The sequence below is a fragment of the Ctenopharyngodon idella genome, chromosome 1 (assembly GCF_019924925.1).
Source record: "Ctenopharyngodon idella isolate HZGC_01 chromosome 1, HZGC01, whole genome shotgun sequence".
NCBI classification, from domain to species: Eukaryota; Metazoa; Chordata; class Actinopteri; order Cypriniformes; family Xenocyprididae; genus Ctenopharyngodon; species Ctenopharyngodon idella.
Window position 1 is genome coordinate 4,418,216 of NC_067220.1, and position 24,027 is coordinate 4,442,242.

The 24,027-nt window shown below is 38.7% G+C and overlaps 1 protein-coding gene across 2 annotated transcripts; it reads left to right on the forward strand.

The window, feature by feature from the left end:
• The first annotated feature begins 1,849 nt into the window (after positions 1-1,849).
• On the forward strand, positions 1,850-21,870 carry LOC127523577 (mucin-5AC-like). 2 transcript variants are annotated; one of them, XM_051914564.1, is made up of 5 exons: positions 1,850-5,316; positions 7,588-10,376; positions 10,522-10,586; positions 21,160-21,308; positions 21,411-21,870. In XM_051914564.1, the coding sequence occupies exons 1-5, from the start codon at positions 2,397-2,399 to the stop codon at positions 21,554-21,556; spliced, it is 6,069 nt and encodes a 2,022-aa protein (XP_051770524.1). In that variant the 5' UTR covers positions 1,850-2,396; the 3' UTR covers positions 21,557-21,870. The 2 variants fall into 2 exon arrangements, with proteins under 2 accessions (XP_051770524.1, XP_051770439.1); XM_051914479.1 differs by having other exon boundaries at positions 1,850-10,376.
• Positions 21,871-24,027: the final 2,157 nt, after the last annotated feature.

A 24,027-nucleotide genomic window follows, 5' to 3' on the forward strand; every position in this document is an offset into this window, starting at 1 on the left:
CTGATCTTTCAAGCACAGCTCCTCTTAATTATATTTCAAACACTGTACTTTCTGATCAATTATCCACAATAGTTCCTGATCAATCAGCCACTTCTGTCGCTACCAGTCCATCAATCATAACTGTTGCCCCTGGCCATTCCAGCAATGTAGCTCTTCCCATTCTGTCGACCGTTATTGTTTCTACAAGTTCTACAGGTCTATCAAGCACAACTGCTCCTAATGGTCCTTCAAGCACCACAGGTGACACGGATCAACCAAGCACAATTGTTCTTACTGGAATCTTGACCACTGCAGTTCATACTGATCGACCAGGCACAGCTAATGGTCCAATCACCACTAAAGATCTTTCAGATTCATCAAAGATATTGGTTCCTGTTGGTTCCACAACTGCAGCAGTTCATACTGATCTTTCAGACACAACTGTTCTGTCAACCTCCACAGTGCCTACTCATCAATCAAGCAAAAGTATTCCTCCTGGTACCATAAGCACCGCAGTCTCTAATGATCTATCAAGCACAGCTGTACCTAATTATCATTCAGATACAGTTTCAACCAGTACATCAATCACAACCATTCCAGCTGACCAGTCAAGCAATGCATTGCATAGTGATCTGTCAAGTACAACTGCTCCTAATGGACCCTTCACCACTAAAGATCCTTTGGATTCAAAGACATCTGTTCCTGTTGGTTCCACAACTGCTGCAGTTCCTGAGGATCTTTCAGACACAACAGTTTTGTCAGATCTTTTAAACTCCACAGTGCCTACTTATCAATCAAGCACGATTATTCCTCCTGGTACTACTATACACACCATAATCTCTACTGATCTGTCAAGCACAGTTGTACCTAATCATCATTCAGATACAACAATTTCAACCAGTACATCAATCCAAAATGCTCCAGCTGATCAGTCAAGCAATGCAGTTCATACTGATTTGTCAAGCACAGCTACTTCTGCTGGTGTTTCAAGCAATGAACCTCGTACAGATGTTTCATTCACAACTGCTCCTAATGGTCCTTTAAGCACCACAGGCCACATTGATCCATCAAGCACAGCTACTACTAAATATTTTTCAAATAATGTTGTACCCACAGGTCAAGCAAGCACAACTGTTCATACTGGAAACTTGACCACTGCTGTTCTGACTGATCTGTCAAGCACAGCTGCTCCTGATGGTCCCATCACAACTAAAGATCCTTCTGATTCATCAAATACATCTGTTCCTCTTGGTTCCACAACTGCTGCTGTTCCAAATGTTCCAAACACAAGTATTTCTACAGGTGTTTCAAGCAATGTACCTCGTACAGATGTATCATTCACAACTGTTAATAATGGTCCTTCAAGCGCCACAGGCCACATTGATCCATCAAGCACAGCTGCTACTAAATATTTTTCAAATAATGTAGTTCTCACAGATCAACCAAGCACAACTGTTCATACTGGAACCTTGACCACTGCAGTTCATACTGATCTGTCAAGCACAGCTGCCCCTGATGGTCCCATCACGACTAAAGATCCTGCGGATTCATCAATGACATCTGTTCCAGCTGGGTCCACAACTTCTGCAGTCCCAAATGATCTTTCAGACACAACTGTTCTGTCAGGCCCTTCAACCTCAACAATGCCTACTTATCAATCAAGCACGATTATTCCTCCTGGTACTACTATAAACACCATAATCTCTACTGATCTGTCAAGCACAGCTGTACCTAATCATCATTCAGATACAACACTTTCAACCAGTACATCAATCACAATAGCTCCAGCTGATCAGTCAAGCAATGCAGTTCATACTGATTTGTCAAGCACAGCTACTTCTGCTGGTGTTTCAAGCAATGAACCTCATACAGATGTTTCATTCACAACTGCTCCTACTGGTCCTTCAAGCACCACAGGCCACATTGATCCATCAAGCACAGCTACTACTAAATATTTTTCAAATAATGTTGTACCCACAGGTCAACCAAGCACAAATTTTCATACTGGAAGCTTGACCACTGCTGTTCAGACTGATCTGTCAAGCACAACTGCTCCTGATGGTCCCATCACGACTAAAGATCCTTCTGATTCATCAAATACATCTGTTCCTTTTGGTTCCACAACTGCTGCTGTTCCAAATGTTCCAAACACAAGTATTTCTACTGGTGTTTCAAGCAATGTACCTCGTACAGATGTATCATTCACAACTGTTAATAATGGTCCTTCAAGCGCCACAGGCCACATTGATCCATCAAGCACAGCTGCTACTAAATATTTTTCAAATAATGTAGTTCTCACAGATCAACCAAGCACAACTGTTCATACTGGAACCTTGACCACTGCAGTTCATACTGATCTGTCAAGCACAGCTGCCCCTGATAATCCCATCACGACTAAAGATGCTGCGGATTCATCAATGACATCTGTTCCAGCTGGGTCCACAACTTCTGCAGTCCCAAATGATCTTTCAGACACAACTGTTCTGTCAGGCCCTTCAACCTCAACAATGCCTACTTATCAGTCAAGCTCGATTATTCCTCCTGGTACTACTATAAACACCATAATCTCTACTGATCTGTCAAGCACAGCTGTACCTAATCATCATCCAGATACAACACTTTCAACCAGTACATCAATCACAATAGCTCCAGCTGATCAGTCAAGCAATGCAGTTCATACTGATTTGTCAAGCACAGCTACTTCTGCTGGTGTTTCAAGCAATGAACCTCGTACAGATGTTTCATTCACAACTGCTCCTACTGGTCCTTCAAGCACCACAGGCCACATTGATCCATCAAGCACAGCTACTACTAAATATTTTTCAAATAATGTAGTACCCACAGGTCAAGCAAGCACAACTGTTCATACTGGAAGCTTGACCACTGCTGTTCATAATGATCTGTCAAGCACAACTGCTCCTGATGGTCCCAACATGACTAAAGATCCTGCGGATTCATCAAAGACATCTGTTCCTGTTGGCTCCACAACTGCTGCAGTCCCAAATGATCTTTCAGACAAAACTGTTCTGTCAGGCCCTTCAACCTCAACAATGCCTATTTATCAATCAAGCACGATTGTTCCTCCTGGTACTACTATAAACACCATAATCTCTACTGATCTGTCAAGCACAGCTGTACCTAATCATCATTCAGATACAACAATTTCAACCAGTACATCAATAACAATTGCTCCAGCTGATCAGTCAAGCAATGCAGTTCATACTGATTTGTCAAGCATAGCTACTTCTACTGGTGTTTCAAGCAATGAACCTCGTACAGATGTTTCATTCACAACTGCTCCTACTGGTCCTTCAAGCACCACAGGCCACATTGATCCATCAAGCACAGCTACTACTAAATATTTTTCAAATAATGTAGTACCCACAGGTCAACCAAGCACAACTGTTCATACTGGAAGCTTGACCACTGCTCTTCATACTGATCTGTCAAGCACAACTGCTCCTGATGGTCCCAACACGACTAAAGATCCTGTGGATTCATCAAAGACATCTGTTCCTTTTGGTTCCACAACTGCTGCTGTTCCAAATGATCTTTCAGACAAAACTGTTCTGTCAGGCCCTTCAACCTCAACAATGCCTATTTATCAATCAAGCACGATTGTTCCTCCTGGTACTACTATAAACACCATAATCTCTACTGATCTGTCAAGCACAGCTGTACCTAATCATCATTCAGGTACAACAATTTCAACCAGTACATCAATCACAATTGCTCCAGCTGATCAGTCAAGCAATGCAGTTCATACTGATTTGTCAAGCATAGCTACTTCTACTGGTGTTTCAAGCAATGAACCTCATACAGATGTTTCATTCGCAACTGCTCCTACTGGTCCTTCAAGCACCACAGGCCACATTGATCCATCAAGCACAGCTACTACTAAATATTTTTCAAATAATGTAGTACCCACAGGTCAACCGAGCACAACTGTTCATACTGGAAGCTTGACCACTGCAGTTCATACTGATCTGTCAAGCACAACTGCTCCTGATGGTCCCATCACGACTAAAGATCCTTCAGATTCATCAAATACATCTGTTCCTTTTGGTTCCACAACTGCTGCTGTTCCAAATGTTCCAAACACAAGTATTTCTGCTGGTGTTTCAAGCAATGAACCTCGTACAGATGTATCATTCACAACTGTTAATAATGGTCCTTCAAGCGCCACAGGCCACATTGATCCATCAAGCACAGCTGCTACTAAATATTTTTCAAATAATGTAGTTCTCACAGATCAACCAAGCACAACTGTTCATACTGGAACCTTGACCACTGCAGTTCATACTGATCTGTCAAGCACAGCTGCCCCTGATGGTCCCATCACGACTAAAGATGCTGCGGATTCATCAATGACATCTGTTCCAGTTGGGTCCACAACTTCTGCAGTCCCAAATGATCTTTCAGACACAACTGTTCTGTCAGGCCCTTCAACCTCAACAATGCCTACTTATCAATCAAGCACGATTGTTCCTCCTGGTACTACTATAAACACCATAATCTCTACTGATCTGTCAAGCACAGCTGTACCTAATCATCATTCAGATACAACAATTTCAACCAGTACATCAATAACAATTGCTCCAGCTGATCAGTCAAGCAATGCAGTTCATACTGATTTGTCAAGCATAGCTACTTCTACTGGTGTTTCAAGCAATGAACCTCGTACAGATGTTTCATTCACAACTGCTCCTACTGGTCCTTCAAGCACCACAGGCCACATTGATCCATCAAGCACAGCTACTACTAAATATTTTTCAAATAATGTTGTACCCACAGGTCAACCAAGCACAACTGTTCATACTGGAACCTTGACCACTGCAGTTCATACTGATCTGTCAAGCACAGCTGCCCCTGATGGTCCCACCACGACTAAAGATCCTGTGGATTCATCAATGACATCTGTTCCAGCTGGGTCCACAACTGCTGCAGTCCCAAATGATCTTTCAGACAAAACTGTTCTGTCAGGCCCTTCAACCTCAACAATGCCTATTTATCAATCAAGCACGATTGTTCCTCCTGGTACTACTATAAACACCATAATCTCTACTGATCTGTCAAGCACAGCTGTACCTAATCATCATTCAGGTACAACAATTTCAACCAGTACATCAATCACAATTGCTCCAGCTGATCAGTCAAGCAATGCAGTTCATACTGATTTGTCAAGCATAGCTACTTCTACTGGTGTTTCAAGCAATGAACCTCATACAGATGTTTCATTCACAACTGCTCCTAATGGTCCTTCAAGCACCACAGGCCACATTGATCCATCAAGCACAGCTACTACTAAATATTTTTCAAATAATGTAGTACCCACAGGTCAAGAAAGCACAACTGTTCATACTGGAAGCTTGACCACTGCAGTTCATACTGATCTGTCTAGCACAACTGCTCCTGATGGTCCCATTACGACTAAAGATCCTTCGGATTCATCAAATACATCTGTTCCTTTTGGTTCCACAACTGCTGCTGTTCCAAATGTTCCAAACACAAGTATTTCTACTGATGTTTCAAGCAATGTACCTCGTACAGATGTATCATTCACAACTGTTAATAATGGTCCTTCAAGTGCCACAGGCCACATTGATCCATCAAGCACAGCTACTACTAAATATTTTTCAAATAATGTTGTACCCACAGGTCAACCAAGCACAACTGTTCATACTGGAAGCTTGACCACTGCTGTTCTGACTGATCTGTCAAGCACAACTGCTCCTGATGGTCCCATCACGACTAAAGATCCTTCTGATTCATCAAATACATCTGTTCCTTTTGGTTCCACAACTGCTGCTGTTCCAAATGTTCCAAACACAAGTATTTCTACTGGTGTTTCAAGCAATGTACCTCGTACAGATGTATCATTCACAACTGTTAATAATGGTCCTTCAAGCGCCACAGGCCACATTGATCCATCAAGCACAGCTGCTACTAAATATTTTTCAAATAATGTAGTTCTCACAGATCAACCAAGCACAACTGTTCATACTGGAACCTTGACCACTGCAGTTCATACTGATCTGTCAAGCACAGCTGCCCCTGATAATCCCATCACGACTAAAGATGCTGCGGATTCATCAATGACATCTGTTCCAGCTGGGTCCACAACTTCTGCAGTCCCAAATGATCTTTCAGACACAACTGTTCTGTCAGGCCCTTCAACCTCAACAATGCCTACTTATCAGTCAAGCTCGATTATTCCTCCTGGTACTACTATAAACACCATAATCTCTACTGATCTGTCAAGCACAGCTGTACCTAATCATCATCCAGATACAACACTTTCAACCAGTACATCAATCACAATAGCTCCAGCTGATCAGTCAAGCAATGCAGTTCATACTGATTTGTCAAGCACAGCTACTTCTGCTGGTGTTTCAAGCAATGAACCTCGTACAGATGTTTCATTCACAACTGCTCCTACTGGTCCTTCAAGCACCACAGGCCACATTGATCCATCAAGCACAGCTACTACTAAATATTTTTCAAATAATGTAGTACCCACAGGTCAAGCAAGCACAACTGTTCATACTGGAAGCTTGACCACTGCTGTTCATAATGATCTGTCAAGCACAACTGCTCCTGATGGTCCCAACATGACTAAAGATCCTGCGGATTCATCAAAGACATCTGTTCCTGTTGGCTCCACAACTGCTGCAGTCCCAAATGATCTTTCAGACAAAACTGTTCTGTCAGGCCCTTCAACCTCAACAATGCCTATTTATCAATCAAGCACGATTGTTCCTCCTGGTACTACTATAAACACCATAATCTCTACTGATCTGTCAAGCACAGCTGTACCTAATCATCATTCAGATACAACAATTTCAACCAGTACATCAATAACAATTGCTCCAGCTGATCAGTCAAGCAATGCAGTTCATACTGATTTGTCAAGCATAGCTACTTCTACTGGTGTTTCAAGCAATGAACCTCGTACAGATGTTTCATTCACAACTGCTCCTACTGGTCCTTCAAGCACCACAGGCCACATTGATCCATCAAGCACAGCTACTACTAAATATTTTTCAAATAATGTAGTACCCACAGGTCAACCAAGCACAACTGTTCATACTGGAAGCTTGACCACTGCTCTTCATACTGATCTGTCAAGCACAACTGCTCCTGATGGTCCCAACACGACTAAAGATCCTGTGGATTCATCAAAGACATCTGTTCCTTTTGGTTCCACAACTGCTGCTGTTCCAAATGATCTTTCAGACAAAACTGTTCTGTCAGGCCCTTCAACCTCAACAATGCCTATTTATCAATCAAGCACGATTGTTCCTCCTGGTACTACTATAAACACCATAATCTCTACTGATCTGTCAAGCACAGCTGTACCTAATCATCATTCAGGTACAACAATTTCAACCAGTACATCAATCACAATTGCTCCAGCTGATCAGTCAAGCAATGCAGTTCATACTGATTTGTCAAGCATAGCTACTTCTACTGGTGTTTCAAGCAATGAACCTCATACAGATGTTTCATTCGCAACTGCTCCTACTGGTCCTTCAAGCACCACAGGCCACATTGATCCATCAAGCACAGCTACTACTAAATATTTTTCAAATAATGTAGTACCCACAGGTCAACCGAGCACAACTGTTCATACTGGAAGCTTGACCACTGCAGTTCATACTGATCTGTCAAGCACAACTGCTCCTGATGGTCCCATCACGACTAAAGATCCTTCAGATTCATCAAATACATCTGTTCCTTTTGGTTCCACAACTGCTGCTGTTCCAAATGTTCCAAACACAAGTATTTCTGCTGGTGTTTCAAGCAATGAACCTCGTACAGATGTATCATTCACAACTGTTAATAATGGTCCTTCAAGCGCCACAGGCCACATTGATCCATCAAGCACAGCTGCTACTAAATATTTTTCAAATAATGTAGTTCTCACAGATCAACCAAGCACAACTGTTCATACTGGAACCTTGACCACTGCAGTTCATACTGATCTGTCAAGCACAGCTGCCCCTGATGGTCCCATCACGACTAAAGATGCTGCGGATTCATCAATGACATCTGTTCCAGTTGGGTCCACAACTTCTGCAGTCCCAAATGATCTTTCAGACACAACTGTTCTGTCAGGCCCTTCAACCTCAACAATGCCTACTTATCAATCAAGCACGATTGTTCCTCCTGGTACTACTATAAACACCATAATCTCTACTGATCTGTCAAGCACAGCTGTACCTAATCATCATTCAGATACAACAATTTCAACCAGTACATCAATAACAATTGCTCCAGCTGATCAGTCAAGCAATGCAGTTCATACTGATTTGTCAAGCATAGCTACTTCTACTGGTGTTTCAAGCAATGAACCTCGTACAGATGTTTCATTCACAACTGCTCCTACTGGTCCTTCAAGCACCACAGGCCACATTGATCCATCAAGCACAGCTACTACTAAATATTTTTCAAATAATGTTGTACCCACAGGTCAACCAAGCACAACTGTTCATACTGGAACCTTGACCACTGCAGTTCATACTGATCTGTCAAGCACAGCTGCCCCTGATGGTCCCACCACGACTAAAGATCCTGTGGATTCATCAATGACATCTGTTCCAGCTGGGTCCACAACTGCTGCAGTCCCAAATGATCTTTCAGACAAAACTGTTCTGTCAGGCCCTTCAACCTCAACAATGCCTATTTATCAATCAAGCACGATTGTTCCTCCTGGTACTACTATAAACACCATAATCTCTACTGATCTGTCAAGCACAGCTGTACCTAATCATCATTCAGGTACAACAATTTCAACCAGTACATCAATCACAATTGCTCCAGCTGATCAGTCAAGCAATGCAGTTCATACTGATTTGTCAAGCATAGCTACTTCTACTGGTGTTTCAAGCAATGAACCTCATACAGATGTTTCATTCACAACTGCTCCTAATGGTCCTTCAAGCACCACAGGCCACATTGATCCATCAAGCACAGCTACTACTAAATATTTTTCAAATAATGTAGTACCCACAGGTCAAGAAAGCACAACTGTTCATACTGGAAGCTTGACCACTGCAGTTCATACTGATCTGTCTAGCACAACTGCTCCTGATGGTCCCATTACGACTAAAGATCCTGTGGATTCATCAAATACATCTGTTCCTTTTGGTTCCACAACTGCTGCTGTTCCAAATGTTCCAAAGACAAGTATTTCTACTGATGTTTCAAGCAATGTACCTCGTACAGATGTATCATTCACAACTGTTAATAATGGTCCTTCAAGTGCCACAGGCCACATTGATCCATCAAGCACAGCTACTACTAAATATTTTTCAAATAATGTTGTACCCACAGGTCAACCAAGCACAACTGTTCATACTGGAAGCTTGACCACTGCTGTTCTGACTGATCTGTCAAGCACAACTGCTCCTGATAGTCCCATCACAACTAAAGATCCTTCTGATTCATCAAATACATCTGTTCCTCTTAGTTCCACAACTGCTGCTGTTCCAAATGTTCCAAACACAAGTATTTCTACTGGTGTTTCAAGCAATGTACCTCGTACAGATGTATCATTCACAACTGTTAATAATGGTCCTTCAAGCGCCACAGGCCACATTGATCCATCAAGAACAGCTGCTACTAAATATTTTTCAAATAATGTAGTTCCCACGGATCAACCAAGCACAACTGTTCATACTGGAACCTTGACCACTGCAGTTCATACTGATCTGTCAAGCACAACTGCTCCTGATGGTCCCATCACGACTAAAGATCCTGCAGATTCATCAATGACATCTGTTCCTGTTGGTTCCACAACTGCTGCAGTCCCAAATCATCTTTCAGACACAACTGTTCTGTCAGGCCCTTCAACCTCAACAATGCCTACTTATCAATCAAGCACGATTGTTCCTCCTGGTACTACTATAAACACCATAGTCTCTACTGATCTGTCAAGCACAGCTGTACCTAATTATCATTCTGATACAACAGTTTCAACCAGTACATCAATCACAATTGCTCCAGCTGATCAGTCAAGCAATTCAGTTCATGCTGATTTGTCAAGCACAACTTTTTCTGCTGGTGTTTCAAGCAATTTACTTCGTACAGATGTATCAAGCACAACTATTCTTTCTGGTTCATCTCTCACTACAGTATCTGTAACCAGTACTGCTGCTAATCGGATTACCACATCTGTGTTTTTTATGAACTCAACAACCTCTAAAAGTGTCACCACCTCAATCACATCTTCACTGCCAGCCACTCATCTATCAACTAAAGCCTCCACAGGTTCAGCAGTGCCAGGCGAAGGATTCGTTATTCTGCAGATACGTTTACAGACAGAATATATTGATGCTTACAATAATCCTGCTTCACCAGAGTATCAGACTCTGTCCACAAACATCACCACTGAGGTGCTTTAAGAAATATTTTCACTTTTACATAGTACTATTAAAATAATGTTTTTATTATTATTATTATTAATTTTGTCCAGACTACATTTATAGTGAGGTAGTGTAATTTATAGCTTAATCTGTGTGTTCTTTTGTGTTTCTGTAGCTGAATCGAGTCTACCTTGAAATTTATGGGATCATCTTCCTAAGATGCCACGTGAAGAGATTCTGGTATGATTAATTAAATCCAATTTTCTTCCTGATTGTCCTAATTTCATAAATTAACACTCAGGGGTCGGCTGGTCACGCCGGCGATACCACCTTGCTTTTTTCTTATCAGTATGAAAGAGGCTCAAAATACTCTGTCAATTTTGCACATACAATTAAGAGTTATACACCATTTTAATCTGTGAAACATCTTCTTTTATTTGTGTAAACTCAGAGTAAAAACAAAATGGTGTGCTTTTTGCAAAATAAAGAAAACTAACATGATGCGTGATCAGACGTCTCCCTCTGAACGAAGTCCAATCTGATAGTTCTCAGAAAATGAACTGTAACTTAGTGAATACTAATGACACAAAAATGAGACTTATGTCTAAAGAAACGTTGAAATATCCGATTTTAAATCTTGTAAGTCAAATCAAAAACAAAAATTTTCTGTTTATGTAATCTGAATGAAAAGAGACACATGTCAGACGTCCGTGAGTCAGCTCATTATCCACTAATTCGGCCACACCCAAGGAGTGAGCTCTATTCAGACGCAAATTCTGAGGCAATACATGTATACATCGTCACAATCGTGTATTTATTATCTTCAAAAGTGTTTATCTGCATGTTATAGCCATGGTTAGCGATCTCTGGAAGCCTCTGTTAGTTCCTGGAATGTCACATGGTATGCCTGTTCTTCACTGAGTCATTTGTGGACTAAATGTGCACAGAGCGCCCTCTGCCTGCAAGTATGAATTAAACACACAGTATCCAGCGCTCATAGTGATGACAATAAATATATTGAATAAATATTACTCCTCTGTATAGAAAACTGACATAAACATATGAGAATCCATCAATATTTCTCCAAATGTGCGTGCTTTTAAGCTAAAAGCCCTGATGGATGTTGTCTTGTCAAAGGTAACGACTCCGTTTTTCATATTCATAACTCCTGATGCATAGGCTATTAACAAATTACGGTCATTATAAGAGTAAAACAGAGGTCAAAATGTGAAGCTTGAGTCTTAGATCTTTTAAATGATGTATAGTTTGTCAACTGCACTTTAACAAAGTATATTAAAATAGAAAACCATAATTTGGTTAGAGACTTGAGACTTCTTTTAAGAACATTATAATAGTAATGTGTCCATTCTTTTGACTGGTACTGTAATTTAAACTATAATAGGCCTATACAAAATTTTCTTCACGTGTGCAATAATACGTGCATGCATAAGATCACAAAAATCATGTTTTTTTGTCAAGAGTGGACATTAATACTGTTATCAGTTTTTTCACAAAGCCCACCTACCTGAAAGAGCTCATTATGCGGGTCATTATGCAGGTCTTTGTCTTCTCAGGTGTGAATCACAGCATTATTCATGAAGATTCACGCCTTCACGTATACTGTGTTTCTTGACAAAAAGTGTCTTACAAAATTTATATCAATATATTGTTTTATATGAACGAGTAGGCAGGATAATTATTACATCATTTTGAAGCATAAACTCTGTCTACAACCTCCAATACCCAGAAGTCTTGTGAACACATATATAATATTAGTTTTGTGGCCTTATTTCAGTGACTTAAGTTTTTTGTTTTTTTTTAATAACCATGCATAAACGTTATCCTTCAAAAATACAAACATGTACATACATGTTGCTCACATATTTTGGTAGCCAAGTTTGTGCTGAATACAGTGTAATGACACCTTTTCCATTAATACGTTTATGAACAACTGAAAAAAGCACAAATGTCAGGGCATGTCAAAACTTCTCAAGGGCCCCAAAAATCCTCAGACCCCAGAGGGTTAAGAAATTTCATAAAATCATTACTAGTGTGTTTTAAGGTAATATCTGGGTAATACTTTATAATAATGTTCAGTTATAAATAATTTATAAGTTATTAGTTATTAATCATTTATAAAACATGACTATATATTAATAAATGATTAATAAGTGATATGTTAACGTTTTATGAATCTTTCGTTAATTCACTTATAGGTCATTTACAAGTTTTTAGTTAAAGGTGCAGTAAGTGGTATTTGAACTACGCTGTTGGACATTGTTGATATTTGAAATCAACCCAAACAAACATACCCCTCTCTTAATTGCTCCACCTCCAAAACTCACACTCCAATTCTAACCACCCTGCCCTGAGTCAGACTCGAACCACTGCCCAATCGCTGCTGGCATGTGAGGCAAATGCACTACCAATGACACTAAGCTCCTCATTCTCTAGCGGTTGTCAGTGTGCAGTGGTTTAAGTGCAGAACTCTCACTATTTGGCCACTGTTACACATGCAATACGAGTGGATGTCTGTTTATCACAGCTGGCGCTCAACAAAATGCTTCACGAAAAATAAAGTGCAGCTGATGAACGAACGACAAGAAAGCACAAAAAATGAACATACAGTACACATGAGTAAATGCAAAGTGTTCGTTGTTAGTCGCAAACAGCACAGCAGCTCCGGACAATCAAAACCCAGTGTAACTCACATGATAAGTGAGATCAAATCAGTTTTCAGGACTTCCCTCATAGCTCTCTAATATAACTGGGTCCTAAAGCGCTTGCCCAGGCATAAACCTTCATTCCAGTGATATTCTTTTGATCTGTTATGTATTGTGTCCCATTTCTCATTCTGCAGTTTTTTTTTTCTTATTTTCAAATCTCCCTCTTGCTGATTGGTTAGATGTTTGTTATTGGACTCAGCCCGACTAACTTCCAAACAGTGGATTTGAAATATCACTGAATACCCCTTTAATGATGAACTAATCATTTACAAAACATGGCTATATGTTCATTAATGATTATTGGTATCATTAAGTGGTATGTTAATGATTTACAAATGTGTTGTAGGTTATCTTAATACATCATGAAATATTCAAACAGATCATTATTAGATTTTTAATAAGTTAGTAGTTGTTATATTATTAATCACTTATAAATCATTGAAATATTTAAGTTGTTCTAAAATTGTTGTATCATTATCTCATTAAACAATGGTCAATCATGAACAAATGATGACAAACCATTAGTAAATAAATATTTATAAACGCTTCCAGTGGTTTATGTTAAATCCTTTCACTCATCACGGACTTGTGTTCTGTGTGGAGTGTGTGGGATCTAGTAATAATGTGAACTGGTTTTATCTTCCACTGAAGCTCACATGCATAGGGGCTTTCACACCGGGGAACCTTGTCATAGTTCCATAGTTCCACTGCAGGAACTAGAGAACGATTTTAGTGCTAGGAACTCCTTTTGGGGGAAATAAATGAGGTCCTACTTCAGAGTTAGGGTCTAAACCAGCACTATAGGGGCTATCAGTGACGTGAGTGCATGTTGATTGGTCAAATGCATGTCAAGCACTGGCACTCTGCATTTTTAAAAAGCCATGTAAACATATTTACTTCACGGACATGGAAAACAGCAATAATGGCATTTAGCTGTTGTCTGCAGGGTTGTGTTCTTTTCTTCGCCTTGATGATATGTAATTCTGAAAGTTTTCATGGGAGATTTAATCTCTTAGCCTGATTTTTGCTCTTTCAGTCACATAAATTATGCGTTTACATTCCATCTCCGTTATCACAAAACCCACGACACACAACAAACACAGCTCAGATCACAGCATCCTCCATCCACTGGTTTTTAGTGGCTGTAAATGCCGCACCTAAAGACGCCACTGTCAACTAGGAACATGGCCCAAGGGAGAGATTAGTTCACGGGGAACTATCCCAGTGGCTAGTTCCTAGAACTGAGTTCCTAGAACTATTCAGTGCAAAAGCCCCTATGCAGCGGTTAAAGACTCCATGTGTGTCAGAGAAAACAGAGGTCTATACCCTCCCCAGTACACTTATACTGCAGTACACACTACAACGTAGGGGTGAGGGGAAAAATCTAATCACATATGAATTGCGATTCGCCGATTTGAATCAATTCACACATTTCAAAAATCAGTTTTCTAAATGTTTAGTCATAAGATGATGTCGTTTCAAAGAAGGTGAAAGTCAACCATGAGAGCAGTGCAGCACTTGGACAGTTTAGAGAGCGCACAGGCTTGAAACAGAGCATAATGAAGCTTACTTGACAACAACAGTTCATATCAATATCTTAACAAATAGAAAATAGCCATAAATAATATTTAGTTACCCACACATGTGAAGCTTATTGCAATATTTCCATGTACAGGTAAGTTTTTACATACAAGAAGCGCATTCAATGTGGATACGCAAGTGGTTTAAGTGGTAATGACCAAAAATACCCGCCTATAAAAGAGAATGAACGTCCTGTATCTGAGGCTACATTACTATATATTGAAAATACAATGGCCCATTTCATACAGTATATTTCTAACTGCAAACGATTGGCCACAGATCGGATCTATCTGATAATCACTTCCTTTGATTGATATACGTCTGTCAACTTGACTCTCACATAAACCGATCACATTTTAATGTTGCAAAAGATGCGTGAGCTCACACCGTGAGGCAAATATGAAAGGCTGAGCTACAGTAGTCAACATTTGAAGTCGATCAAAAAAGTTAATCAAAGTTGTCCTAAGAACTAAGTTGTCCTAAGAAGAAGGTTTAAGGACAACTTTGATGAAAGGTTTTGATCCATTTAAAATGTTGACTACTATAGAATAAAACGGTTACAAGGTGTGTAAAATTAAAACTACTTTATTAAATAATTCCTACCTATTGGCACTAACAATAGCTGCTGTTCAGTTCTCATGCTGCTGCTCCTCTAATCTCTTCTTAACTCTTCCCTCTCTTTTAAAGCTCCAGGTGAAGGGTTGCCAGATAATACAATAAAGCAAAACAAACCCTTTAAACCGCAATATAATAAGCAGACATGGCAAAACAGTACCTGGGGAACAAATATATTTTAAATTATAATTTAAATTTATTTATTTAAAGGTTTTTTTTTTTTTTTTTTTTTTGGCGGGCCAAGCCCTATGGCATCGCAACTGTGCAAGTCGGGCAATAGGCATTTAAAACGGGTAAACATAAAAGGACTATGTCAAAGTCATTTGAATACTCCATATTTACTGCAGCAGCTGGTGTCCATATGATCACAAACCACAACAGCCACATCCATGAGATCGTTTAAATTTAGATGAATTTCATGTCATAGAATGTCATAGGTCAATTTCAAATGAGTGCAGAATACCATCCTAATCAGCCATGTTTGTGTTTTTCTCAGACAACCTTTTAAAAATCCTAGAGTAAATTACATACTGTTATTTGCACAAACTCCACAGTGCTCTGAGAAATCGAATCCTGTATTAATGCGAATGTCTGTGATTGCTGATGTTGTATTATCCTAACAGTTCTCTTCATGTGTTTTTTGACCTCCCTGAACTATCATTTGTGCACCAATCTTATGCACCAAAAGCATGCTTTCATTTAATTTCAATATGGGTGGTAGCCGATGAAAAAATAAAATTATAAAATTAATAAATAGAGCCAAATCACAGAACCTACAAAGATGATTTTACTATCAGTCTCAGGTAAGAGTAAGGTACATGTCTAGATTTTTCTGTTCACTTATACAAGTTTATTTTAAACAGCCACTTTTATAAAATCATGTGAAATTTTCTTAAATAGGGTTTTTTTTAAATAAATTTGAATTATATCAATAAATAATTAATATAAAGATATGCGTTGTGCGTGATGCTTGCAAACACAGCACATGACCTTCTGTAACACCCATGTCTAGAAAACACACACTTTCCTCTGTAAAAAAGAGATGTTAGTCTTGTCTGAATCAGTGCATGAAATCAGAGGTGTTTTGTAAAAATAATTGTAACTCAAACGACATTAAGAATACAAGTCCTGTCCGAATGGTGATATAGTGTCATGGTTCAATTTCAAATGAGTGTGAAGTTATCAAGTTCATCAGAAAATGGGTAATCAGTAAAAGGGTTAAAGTAGTAATCAAGATTTTAAAACAAACACACACACAGAGAGAGAGAGAGAGAGAGACAGAGAGAGAGAGAGAGAGGTGGACTGTTTTATCAGTAAGTTAACTCAGAAGATTGAACATTTTAAATAAAAAATAAAATCTACGCTGTGACAGAAATTAGTGTTTGATAATGTCTAAATATATGAATCCAAATAGAATACCCACTAAATATAATTGTACCTAAAACAGGGTTTAAACAAACAGTGTTGTCAAAACTCAAGAAGTTTTCTCAACCCTGTTTAAAAATAGATATATGCTGCCCTCTAGTGCTTATTCTATATATGACATTTGAATATTATTTGAATTATTTTAAGCAAAGGGCAGTTATCTGCCTAATTTTAATTTACACATACTTCTTGAAATTAAAAAAAAAAAAAAAATTATTAATGTGTTTGTTATTAATATTTGTATTATTATATATTGAAATAAAGGGAGAATAATTTTATGGTTAGTAGACATGAGACTTTTCCTGTTACCCTTTTTGTTCTTAATTTAAACCTTGGCCATGGCAACACCATTCGAGATATCCTACAATCGTTCGCAATTTAGCATCTTCAGTGTTTTGTCATCATGTTCAGAAAGTTTGGTGGCGATTGCATGAATCTGCTAAGAATAGTAAATAAAAACTGAGAGCATGATTATTCAAAAAATCCACATTCAAATCAAAATAGCTGACTTCCTGTTGGTCGGAGCTAATGACTGTAAATTAGAAAGTTGTCCGTCTTGATGAGAACAACATACACTATCTCACAGAAGTAAGTACACCCCTCACATTTTTGTAAATATTTTATTATATCTTTTCATGTGACAACTGAAGAAATGACACTTTGCTACAATGTAAAGTAGTGAGTGTACAGCTTGTATAACAGTGTAAATTTGCTGTCCCCTCAAAATAACTCAACACACAGCCATTAATGTCTAAACCTCTGGCCACAAAAGTGAGTACACCGCTAAGTGAAAATGTCCAAATTGGGCCCAATTAGCCATTTTCTCTCCCCGGTGTCATGTGACTCGTTAGTGTTGCAAGGTCTCAGGTGTGAATGGGGAGCAGGTGTGTTAAATTTGATGTTATTGCTCTCACTCTCTCATACTGGTCACTGGAAGTTCAATATGGCACCTCATGGCAAAGAACTCTCTGAGGATCTGAAAAAAAGAATTGTTGCTCTACATAAAGATGGCGTAGGTTATAAGAAGACTGCCAAGACCCTGAAACTGAGCTGCTGCACGTTGGCCAAGACCATACAGCGGTTTAACAGGACAGGTTCCACTCAGAAAGTCCTCGCCATGGTTGACCAAAGAAGTTGAGTGCACATGCTCAGCGTCATATCCAGAGGTTGTGTTTGGGAAATAGATGTATGAGTGCTGCCAGCATTGCTGCAGAGGTTGAAGGGGTGGGGGGTCAGCCTGTCAGTGCTCAGACCATACGCCGCACACTGCATCAAATTGGTCTGCGTGGCTGTCGTCCCAGAAGGAAGCCTCTTCTAAAGATGATGCACAAGAAAGCCAGCAAACAGTTTGCTGAAGATAAGCAGACTAAGGACATGGATTACTGGAACCATGTCCTGTGGTCTGATGAGACCAAGATAAACTTATTTGGTTCAGATGGTGTCAAGCGTGTGTGGCGGCAACCAGGTGAGGAGTACAAAGACAAGTGTGTCTTGCCTACAGTCAAGCATGGTGGTGGAAGTGTCATGGTCTGGGGCTCCATGAGTGCTGCCAGCACTGGGGAGCTACAGTTCATTGAGGGAACCATGAATGCCAACATGTACTGTGACATACTGAAGCAGAGCATGATCCCCTCCCTTCGGAGACTGGGCCGCAGGGCAACATTCCAACATGACACCTAACCCTAACCCCACACCTCCAAGACGACCACTGCCTTGCTAAAGAAGCTGAGGGTACCTAAATGCTATTGAGCATGTGTGGGGCATCCTCAAATGGAAGGTGGAGGAGCGCAAGGTCTCTAACATCCACCAGCTCTGTGATGTCGTCATGGAGGAGTAGAAGAGGACTCCATTGGCAACCTGTGAAGCTCGGGTGAACTCCATGCCCAAGAGGGTTAAGGCAGTGCTGGAAAATAATAGTGGCCACACAAAATATTGACACTTTGGGCCCAATTTGGACATTTTCACTTAGGGGTGTACTCACTTTTGTGGCCAGTGGTTTAGACATTAATGGCTGTGTGTTGAATTATTTTGAGGGGACAGCAAATTTACACTGTTATACAAGCTGTACACTCACTACTTTACATTGTAGCAAAGTGTCATTTCTTCAGTGTTGTCACATGAAAAGATATAATAAAATATACTGTATGTACTGAGTTTGGTAACTGTAGGTAAAACTAACCCCCCAACTTTAGTAAAAAGTTGGCGCTACTGAGCCCCTCCACCATGCCCATTTCTAAGGCAATAGGGTTAAAGGATTTGCTAACATTTTAAGGAACACTTAATACTAATGTAATTAATGTCCAATAAAGGTTAATTAATGACATTTTCAGATATATTCCGTGATGTAATCTAAAGGCAATTTATTGACAGTAAATTGTTAAAGCATTACTCTAATTATTTTTATATAATCTAATTAAATAATAATAATTTGTTAATTACAGTGACAATGAATGAAAAGCTCACTGTTTGTATATAGTCTATTAATGTATACTTACTGTATACTTATTATAAAGTGTTAAATAGTTAAAAAGTGTAAACTGTCAAATAAAAATAAAGAAAATGAGAATTATCAAACTACAAGCAACAGCAAAAACAAAAACAAATACAATAGAGCAAAGGTTTTAGGTTTTTCAGGCATCTAACAGTAGTTTTCAGGTACAGAAATTGAATAAAGTAGCTAATCAAACGTAAAACAACAGCATATAAAAAAAATATAAATAAATAACAAATAAATAAATAAAGATTAATCATTATTAATTATTAGGTTAGGTTTAAGTTACAAAAGCTATTCAGTCAAGAGCAATGAGTGATTACCTTCTCTTTTGTTGTTTGGTTAACATTAAAAACACATCCAGACAGCAGGAATATTAGGCTGCTGTCACTTTAAGGCATAATGCACACGATCCAGTACATATACTGTTACACATGCATCATATTTCTCGACTGTTATATGTTCACTTAACACATAACAGACTATGTTTGCTAGGATACTCGCCAAGACGGGCATGTTGACATAATTTTTGCGTGAATTTGTCTGTTCAAGTGCAAGACTTGAAAGAGAACTCAATATTTGCACACTGTACACACGCAAGCTTCGGATGAGTGCACAAATTTAATCACAGCACACATGAGTTCTCTTTCGCGTCTTGCACTCAAATGTTTAAATTGGCAATGCTCAAATGAGTTTGGTTTAAACACAGATAGCAACGTGTGCTGTTCAGGTCTCACCTGTGCTTGCGCGCTATCAACACCTTTGTGATAACGACATAAATGACTGGTTATGTAGAGAGTGTACAGCACTCGCATTGAACAAAGTTTAGGGGTAAGCCAGAATGTGTATCCATCGACAGAAACATACATTACCCTAACTCTGTCGGTCTGTTTTATTTATTTTCAACAAACCATATTAAAGATGCATATGCGTGGTCAGATATGAAATGAACAGTGGTGCAGGTGTGTGCTGAACCGTGTGGGGAGAATTGTTTGATTTTGTACCGAGAACCATTACACCCCTAATATATATATATATATATCAACTTGGGGGGTAATTGAGAATGGGGGAAAGTCATGTGAGTCCATCGCGTTATGATTGGATCTGATTGGTTAGTGTGATAATCCACCTCTTGTTTTCGTGTGTGTTTGTGAAACGGTCTAAATGAACAACATTATGGCGTTAATGGGAAGACTAATTACAAAGTAAGTAAACAACTCACCCACTTAGAAATCACCGCTTTATGTCGAGTCAAAATCAAACTTAAAATGGCTTGAAAACATGACTGTGGGGGATTTTTTTAGTGAGCAATCACAATCAGCTTCTTCGTGTCTATGACAGACAGTTCACTGAGCTTGATGAATGATGATATGAAAAGAAGTTGACTAGAATAGCTGAAAATCAGTTCACAAACAAAATACTGAACATTGTTTAAATAGTTATTGCTTTTAGTTATTATTTTGGAATAGATGTAAAAATGCTTTTAAAAAAACTAAATTGATGAGATTTATACTTGGTTTCATTAAATAAAACTGAATTAATGTAAAAATAAAAAATAGAATTGTATTTGGTTTCTTTTTTTTTTCTTCTTTTCTTTTCTTTTTTTTTCTTTTTATTTTTTTGATGTAATGTTTATTTAACCAGAAAAATGTGACAACATTAAGTGTAACTGGGACATGAATTTACATTTGTTATATAACCACATATAAAACATAAAAAAAATAAAAATAAAAAAAAACTTCAGAACACCACTGCACGTCACTGATATATATTGCCAAATCATGCATCCCTAATTCAATCATAAAAATGAAAATTCAAAAATAACCTAAAATAAATTGGGTTACATATTTTTACTCTCCAAGTAAGCATTGAAATCAAACTAAAAATCAAGAGATTAAGTAAAATCACACCTGCACTTTCATTGTAGTAATTTAGGCATTTTCATATCTAACATTTTGATTAATTTTCCCTCCAGGCCTGGGTCAGTAGGTGTGGATACCGAACTTATTTTTAAAAACCAGACTGTGCTTCCAAATGCAACAAGCATTCAAGAAAGTCTTAAGACAGCAATTGCTGACTCAAAAGTGTACCTTTTTTCCGTGATTCCTTCCAGCATCACTGTTGGTGAGTTCCTCAGTTGTCTCAAACTGTTTTTGAAAGTAGATAATGATTTGTTAAACATTTTCCTTCCGTAGCTGACTTACACTTGTTTTCCTATACTTTCAGTGGAACCGCAAGTACTATCTTCAACCACCAGCCAAACACAGACATCACAAAGTGTTCCAGTAATGCAAACATCTTCTGCTGTTGCACCAGTTCTGTCTAGTTTGCTGTTCATACTTTTGCTTCTGCTATGGAATGGAACACTGTAACTCTGCAATGTTTTTCTCCATGTGTCACATTCAAGCCTACAATTAATATTATGAATTGTCTATTATCTTATCTTACTGTGATAAATTATCTTATCTTACTGTGATAAATGACCATTACTCTTGGTTTTATGCTATGGAAAAATTCTGACATGCAATATTTATTCTAAAAATAGTCCTTTCATGCATTTCTTGGGACAGCTGGGGAATTTCAGCGCTTCTTGTGATTAACACAATTACAATATCCACAATGATTGAGTTGATTGTTTCTTTTTATTTTCTTGGATGTTACAATAAATTGGAAATAAAAATCTGAAGTGTAATAATAATACGTTTTATTTATATAGCGCCTTTCAAGGACCCAAGGACACTTTACATAAAGTTGATAGATAACATGAACACAAATATATATAAACATACAGTCAGTATACAACACATGATCAACCAGATGGAGCAGACAGAGATAGTATAATATACAAGATAAGTTGCAAAAGCAAGCATAGAGCTAAAAAATTGAGGCAAACAATCAATTAACAAAACATTGTAAATAAGTGAGTTTTGAGAGCAGTTATAAAGGTCTGAAGTGAAGAGACAACACAAAGGTTTTGTGGTAGTTTGTTCCAGAGCTTAGAAGCTGAAATGTGTAAAGACCTACCACCCACACTAAATAGATGGAACTTGGGTACTGCAAGCAAATTCTCAGAGCTCGATCTCAGAGTACGGGCAGGGACAAAGGAGAGAATTAATTCAGAGAGATAAGAGGGTGCTGAACCATGACAAGCCTTGAAAACTAGAGCAAGAATCTTAAACTGAATATGGTAAATAACATGGAGCCAATGTAGCTGCTGTAAGACAGGAGTGATGTTGGCTGAATTTTTGGTGAATGTGAGGGCCATAACAGCTGAATTCTGAATTAGCTGCAAACGATTTAGGGATTTTTTGGGTAGGCCATAAAACGAGGAGTTGTGAAGTTATAAAAGAATGAACAACAGTTTCAGCATCTTTGAAATTTAGTGAGGGTTGTAAACGGACAATATTGTGAAGATGGAAGAAACAGGACTTGACAAGCTGATTGATATGAGGTTCAAAACATAGCCTAGAATAAAAAAAATACACCAAGGTTGCGTATAGTGGAAGAGGGATGGACTATAACTTTGTCAGTGTTAATGGAGAAGTGAAGTTGGGTGGAATCAAGGGATTTAAGGCCTACTAACAGAACAATTTAATTTTTTTCCGTATTCAACTTTAAGTAATTTTGAGCCATCCATACTTTGAGATTGTGTAAGCAAGATGTTAAAGAAGAGGGAGGAAAAACAGAATTGGGCTGTACAGTAAAATAGATTTCTGTATCGTCAGCGTAACTGTGGAAATTAAAACCATGAAGCCGGATGATCTGACCCAGAGGAAGTATGTAGATTAAAATAAAAGTGGACCAAGGACAGATCCTTAAAGCACTCCACGGAAAAAAATGACAGAACGAGATTTGAATTTGTCAATGCTAATGAACTGTTGCCTGTCTGAGAGATATGAATTTAGCCATTGTAAGACTGATTGTTTCAAAGCAGCTTCACAGTGACAATAGGAAAATTATTATAGAGCTAAAGTTGTTTTTTGATTAAATCACTTCTGTTGTAAACATTGTTAATTATTACTTTAAGGGCCACTTAAATGACACCTTTCCTACTGAAAAACCGAATACCTTTAATGCATTCTTGCCGTTCATTTAAATGTTTAGTCTATTGGTTTGTGTGTTTTAGTGTGTATGTGCGCAGAAGCTTAGTCTTTTTTAAAAAAAAGAGAAAAAAAGTGATATTTGCCAAATTACTTGTCCGCATAATACAGAAAAATTAGTTGTTAGGAGTTTAAAATTATAACAGCTCCCCCCAACCTAGCACTCGTCTAGGAAGTTTTGGAATAGGGAGAATGAGGATGTGCACGGGCCGACGCCTGTTGGACTATACCATCCTCCTGACTAAGAGTTTCTCCCTTATGGGCATTGTGCCTAGAATTAATTCACCGGGCTACTGTGGGCAGGTTTAGGAAGAGGATAGCTATCAGATTAGACCTAAGGTGATCCAAAAAAACCCAAAACAATCTAGGGTAAAGCACCCAAGGGCTTATAGGACCAGGTCTATTTTGCACCAGGCTACTATGGTTAGGTTTAGGGTGTAGTAGGTACGGGCTTAGATCTCTATTGATCCAAGGGTTAAAACACCAAGGGTTGAAAACACTAGGTTTCAAAATGTACCGGGCTACTACGGTTAGGTTTAGGGTGTGAGTAAGTACGGGTTAGGTTTTAGGGTTAGAGTTAGGGTTTTGATAACGGGATTTGGGATTGGGATTGATAACGTTTTGTTTCGTCTTAGAAAAATGCATTGTAGTGTTATTGACTGTTTTTTTGGTTGCTGTTTCTGGTTTTTAGGAATGCGAAGCTTCCGATCTGAACTTGCTCTGGACCAGCGAACCGAGCCGAA

Coding starts and splice junctions, on each gene's coding strand:
- LOC127523577 (XM_051914479.1), top strand. CDS start 2,397: ATGACATCTGTTCCAGCTGGGTCCACAACTTCTGCAGTCCCAAATGAT. Junction 10,587..21,159: donor TGCCACGTGAAGAGATTCTG/GTATGATTAATT, acceptor TTTTCCCTCCAG/GCCTGGGTCAGTAGGTGTGG. Junction 21,309..21,410: donor TCCTTCCAGCATCACTGTTG/GTGAGTTCCTCA, acceptor CTATACTTTCAG/TGGAACCGCAAGTACTATCT.